The sequence below is a fragment of the Notothenia rossii genome (assembly GCF_949606895.1).
Source record: "Notothenia rossii genome assembly, chromosome: 8".
Taxonomy (NCBI): Eukaryota; Metazoa; Chordata; class Actinopteri; order Perciformes; family Nototheniidae; genus Notothenia; species Notothenia rossii.
In genome coordinates, this window is record NC_136906.1 from 7,469,263 (window position 1) to 7,475,508 (window position 6,246).

Genomic DNA, 6,246 nt, shown 5'->3' on the forward strand with positions numbered 1-6,246 from the left:
TTTTTTCTTCTAAGGATGCAGTGTTGAAAGCAAAGATCACAATAAACACTCAGCCGTCCAATATTGTTAAATATTTAATTCATTGATATTTGGTCATAAAAATTCACATAGCAAGACAAACATCCTGAGATACCTTAAGCGACAACATCATTATTATAATATTCATTATTAGACTTTGGGAGCAGGACATTTTCGAAATGAAAGTAAGTTGCATTTGTTCCACCTTGTAAAAGAAAGAAATCCTGCTCAAATTGCATAGTTTTGATTGAATCCTGCCATTTCAAAGATGCTCAAACTTGGATTCAAAGACACATTTTGGGAAGCAGTCCTTTGTTCAGCGGCCGAACATCTACAGCCCTTGCTAAATGTTGAAATGTCTAATGTAGCATCTGGCTAATGTAGCATCTGGCTAATGTAGCATCTGGCTAATGTAGCATCTGCATCACTCGTAAGCAGCCAGTTCCTCATGTAAACCTCATTATTCTAAGCAGATGGGAAATATATTAAAAAAGTGGCAAACCAGGTGTTGCAGCAATATCAAACACTACATTCTTGCCGTTGAAATAAAGCGACATTGACGCTGACCTTTAGCTTGGTTTGTTGCCACCTTGAAAAAGTTAAAGAACTGCTAGAAATGAGAAGAAGTGCAACATATTTCCCCACGGTGGTCAGGGAGCTACTTGGCGGGGGCGAACCCGACCCGATCTGCGTTCCTGTCGAACACGGTGTAGTACTTCCCGATGAAAACATCTCCAAGAATCCACAGCGGCCCTGCAGGGGGCGGGATGTCCATCGCCATGAAGCCTGACAGACAGATGGCCTGACCCATCTGAGACTCCTGCATTTAAAAAAAAAGCAAATATTTGTTATTTGTTATTATTTTTTTTCAGCAGAAGAAAAGACTTTATTCATCCCGAAGGAAATTGTTGTGCCAGAGTTACAGAAACACAATAACCACAGCAGCACAATAATAAACTGTACACTAACAGTGCAGTAAAATGGGCAATTCAATAACTGCAGGAAACATAGATGGTCACATAATTAAAGTATATATTAACAGTATTTAATAGTGTAAAAAAAACATAGTTACGTACATACATTTTGCATTAAAAAAACTTTATGAAATATGATGCTTTGTTACAAATAACAGTTTACCCAACAATATATACTAGGAGCACTGAAACCATACCATTAGCTGAAGAGAGACAATTAATTGGCAACTACTATCGATTGTTCAGGTCACACTTTTAATCATTGAAGTACACTTTCCAGATAATAAAAAACACTTCACTTCTTTTCACTCGTAAAAGTATTTTCTCAGTTAAGTAATAGTACTTTTACTGGAATAAAGCATTTGAATACTTGTTTCACTGCTAGGGTTAGCATCCGTTTAGTTGACTAGCTAAAGCGCATCATCAATAAAAGGGAAGTGTTTGATAATACAGTAACATGGGGCTCTATGGCACAGAGGAATAAGCCACAGTAGGCTTTTGCTACAGAAACACTTCTTTTAACAATACAATCAAAGTCAAGGCATTACTGGTTGGGATTTCATGCAGGAGCGGCGGGTACTGTAGGCTAGGGAAGGCTAAACCTTCCCAAATATTTGTGTCACTGCATCCTGGTAAAAGAAAACTATAATGTATAATGCTTGTGTCTTTGACATTAGCGCTGCTATGCAGCCACCTGTGCCCTGTACGACGAAGCCAGTTCAACATACCCTGGATACGTTTGAGTTATCTTAACTAACCCTAACAAACGAGATCTCGCTAAGCAGTCCTACGACGCTGGTTATCAACTCGGGAAATCAAGCCAGGGTTTCTCTCTCCAGCTGAGAGCGCGTCCACGTGAAAGGGGCGGGGTTAGCTACATTGGACCAATCACAAACAGGGACAAGTGTACTGACAGCGCAGCGTCATACTTTATTAATGAAAATTAAACTAATATTAGACAAATATGAACTTTAAACATCCATGACTTAAACATATAATCCAGGATACAAGCCACATAGTTGCACCTGCAAGGTGAATATAGAACAAATCTTTAAAAAATAACTACCGAATGTTTGAAAGCGTACAACAGGTTTATGATATCACTGCCCCATCTAAGACACGAGTGGATCTGACTTTAATAATATTAACATTTGAGTTGAGTGTTTTGTCAACTTAATGTGTTGCTTAAAATAATACGTCTGCATACAGTATATGTGACAATGTAAGTGTTGCACGGCCAGATAGCTACGGCTCGAGAAGCTGACTCAGATAAGGAAATATTGTGATATTATATGATCGATGATCTGATTGATGATGTGATATCAGTGTGATATGAATGATAAGTGTGACACGTCGGCATCTTCTCTGCATACGGCAGTTTAAAACTGTATTTCCTTTATCCTGTAATATGACTTGATAGATTTAAACTCTGCACACTGAGCTCTGATTGGTCAGCAGGCGGTGCTTTCACTGAGTTGATCTCTTTTCTATACACGCCGGAGGCGGGCAGCGTCAGGTAAACAAAAAGTTATTTAGCCTTCCCAAACCTGAGCCTCACGCGCCGCCTATGCTTTCATGGGATTTGTTAAATAATAAGCGACCTACCTTCATGACATAATCCTCTCCCGTCAGGTTATACATCTTCCCTCCGATGTTGAAGGAGATCACAGGGAGGGATGGGATCCTCTTACAGTCGATCCAGTACTAAAGAGGAGAGGAGAATAAGATTATCTCAAGAGACTGTAAAAAAACAACCACTTAAAAAAATTCATCAGGACTGATTTTAAAAAGCACATCTGGAATACAAGATGGAGACTAAAGCATGAGGTCTTCTGTCTAATATCTTTGTTTCATATCAGCTCCACCTCTCCCATCAGCAGGGGCAGAGCACCGATGGCCTTCTGCAGCGCTCTGACTTCAGCCTTAGGGCCGACGATGAGGGACGTTCCCGTGTCGACAATCGCCTGGCAACTACCTTTGCAGACAGTCAGCTGTTCCCCAATTCCAACTCTACAGGGGGCGGGACAAAAAGTGTATTTACAACATCTGTTTACAAATGTGTTGACATGCTACTGTTGTGCAGACCACACATTTACTATATTTTTTTATTAAAATAGTTCTCCATCATTTTACGTATGCACCATGACATCAAGTCAAATTCCTCGCACGTGTCAACCACTATGTGTGGGCTTTTCTGTGACCATCTTGTTGCGCGCTACTAAAGAGACGCGCTACCATGGAAACCAAAAAATGGTGTAGCTGTAATAAAGTCCGAGTGGAAACAGTCGTGTGTAAATCTGATTTTGTCAGAAATGCAGGAGAAATATGACCCCGGGAGGAAACCGGGAGAGGGTAATGAAATCGGGAGGGTTGGCAAGTATGTTGGTAATACACTTGTTTCTGATTATGACCAAGAAAACACTATCTCCTAATCAATTAAAAATAATGTATTAGAGATTAAGGAATGGTTGATTTGTGCATCATCATGTTTTTGGTATTTTGAGAGTCCTTCACATTGGGGAAGAAGTAAATTATCAGAAGTAAATGTTTTCCTCATCAGTCAGAATACTATTTTCCACTAGCAGGTAAAGGGCGGGATCAAACCAGAAGTGACAACAGGATGTGAGTCAACCTCATCTACCCGATTTCAGTTACTAGTTAGAAATGAAGCAACAAAAGGTCCCTTCTCACCCGCTCATCTCGATCTGCCAGTAGGCCTTTCGTGTGACATTAACATAGTGCAGGTCTCCGGTGTAGTACTTAGGGTCCGTCCCTCCCAGAATCAGCTCTCCCCCCACTGCTGCTTTAGGGTCTCTGAGAGAAAGGGTGGACAGAAGAACAAATCATTGTTATAAAAATACACAAATAACATTTGCAAACATCTTTAAAATTATATACTTCAAGCTAAATTCTGCATTTTTTTTTAACCATTTATTTTCATTTTTATAAATCAAGACATATCCTGACATAGGACTCTTCCATTCAAAAGACAAATAATAATATGGTAAAACAGAATAGGAAATAAAATAAAGTATAAAATAAAGTAAAAGTTATAAGTTAAAATAAGGAAATAAATAAGATTATAAAAAATAAATTAATAATAGTAAAATAAATACAAATGAATAAAAGCATTTTACACAAGGAGTGAAATCTTTATCAGAGTAGGATGGGTTAGACGGGGAATTCTGCATGTTTCCTGTCAGACACAAACCTGCTAATGTAGAAAGAGAAAATGTTCTCGGGCAGAAGCTTGGCAGCCATGGCCGAGTCGAACACCGGGGTGACGTTAGCGACTGATATGGAGGGGTAGGCCATGCCCAGGACCCCATCGAACCGAGCCACTGCAAACGTGATGCCAGGCTGCTTCACCGCCTCGCCAAACTGCTGGTTCTGGACAGGCAGACCTGCAACCTGCAAACCAGAGGGACGTCAATACAAACAAAAACTCACACACAAGATGGAGTTACAATGTGGAGAAAAACCTGTATAACATACTACTGGAAAGGGAAAAGCACAATAGGGCCTCTTTAATAAAAAGGGAAACAGATATTTTTGTGCCAGTGACCTTCAGGCTCCCATAGCAATGAGGGAAGCCAAACATATTTTTTATTTGCACAAACTAACGCTGTGTGAGTGAGCAGTGAATGTTTTTATGAACTCACAGAGACCGTGTCCCCGCTGATGAACCCAGACAAGCTGCCTCTGCCGTACCGGATAGAGAACGCTGTGCCATTCTTAGCAAATGTGCTCGACTTCTTCGAGTTGTAGCGATGATGAACCCCTGATGACACGAGACAGTCGTTTAAAAAACAGATTTCAATAGATACAGAACACAAAGCAAGCTGAATGAGTCAGTTCCCAATTCTCACAGCAGGCTATGTCGAAGAAGGAGCAGTGGATGGAGGGAACCCAGAGGTTGGACGAGCCGGTGTCAAACAGAACCGTGAAGGCCTGAGGAGGGGTCCCGATGCTGATCAGACCAAAGTACTGCGCCTAAAGAGAGACAGTAGAGCACAATGAGATGAAACCACCCCAGCACCAGAAGGATTCATAATATTGACTGTAAGCATGTTTCAAATAAACCTTTTGGACAAAAACGTGCACTTATTGTTACTTTAAATATGATCAAATTGTCCACTCAGCTCCTTAAAACTCAGAACTAAAGCCTATATAGGAATACAACGGTTGTGTCATGAGTTTTTATTTCTACAAGGCCTTAACAGGGCAATGATCAGCAAGTTATTGTGTTAGATCACAAACACTAAATTATTTGCATTGGTTCCAGTCAAATAAATGCATAAAATACATTTAAAAGAAAAGACAGAAACATTTGATGTCAACCCATGGTACCGTGGGACGTGGGTGCCGACAACTAATGTTAACCTCATTTTTCCTCCTCCTTTTTCTCACTGGAGAATGACACTTGTCAAATGTGAACTGTTTTTACCCACAGTGTATACCTATTAACTCTTAAACCTTCCTGAAATACAACTGTACTCACTAACTATAAACCTCTAGCAGTTGAGTGAAGAAAGACTGAGAGAAGAAGCATGAATTATAATGCACTGTAGTTTACGCACATCCATGAAGTTGGTGAGTCTCTCTACGGGCACTTTGGGGGAGGGAGAGGGGGAGGGGGCACTCTCTGGAGCTCCGTTGCCCGTCGCTAAAGCTCTCAGCTCTGGCAGGGACAGCTTCCCATTGTCGATCATCAGGCGGCGCATGGTCCGGGTTTTATGAAGCGGAACTCTGAAATAAAAATATTATTCAATTAAATGCACCGGCCAAAAGCATGCAATTGCGTAATTTGCGAGAAAACTTCCTGGTACAGAGCAAATGCAAATGTACAAACTGTTCAACTTTTATTTAAAGTGTACTGTATATTTTAGCATGTTTTAAACACCGATTGCTAATACGTGTGGCTTCTCGAACAAAACAAGGAAGTTAACACAAACACCATGCATGCATTAACCTTCATTCAAAGCTGCCTGTCGCCGTTATGTGATCATTTAAGAGTTCAATGTTATTTTAGGCCACTTTTAATGCCAAAACACCAGCTGATAAACCGTATTTACCTGAATATGGCGACGCTTTGAGTTATCAGCAGCGCCCCGATGATATAAAACATCTCCAGTCGTGCCATTTCTGTCCTGGTATTGAAATATCACACACTTCTGTATTGTTTCCGCAATTTAGCACCACAAAAAAAGCACTTCACTATTTGAACTGACGCAGAAAGATGAGTGGGAACGCT

General features: G+C 40.5%; 1 protein-coding gene across 1 annotated transcript; it reads right to left on the reverse strand.

Moving 5' to 3' along the window:
- Positions 1–61: 61 nt before the first annotated feature.
- On the reverse strand, positions 62–6,246 carry napsa (napsin A aspartic peptidase). Its single transcript, XM_079644463.1, has 9 exons — positions 6,068–6,246; positions 5,573–5,741; positions 4,862–4,985; positions 4,655–4,773; positions 4,204–4,403; positions 3,684–3,806; positions 2,858–3,002; positions 2,598–2,696; positions 62–838 (listed from the first exon to the last, which is right to left on the reverse strand). Exons 1-9 carry the CDS (start codon positions 6,133–6,135, stop codon positions 677–679), a joined length of 1,209 nt encoding a protein of 402 aa, XP_079500589.1. The 5' UTR covers positions 6,136–6,246; the 3' UTR covers positions 62–676.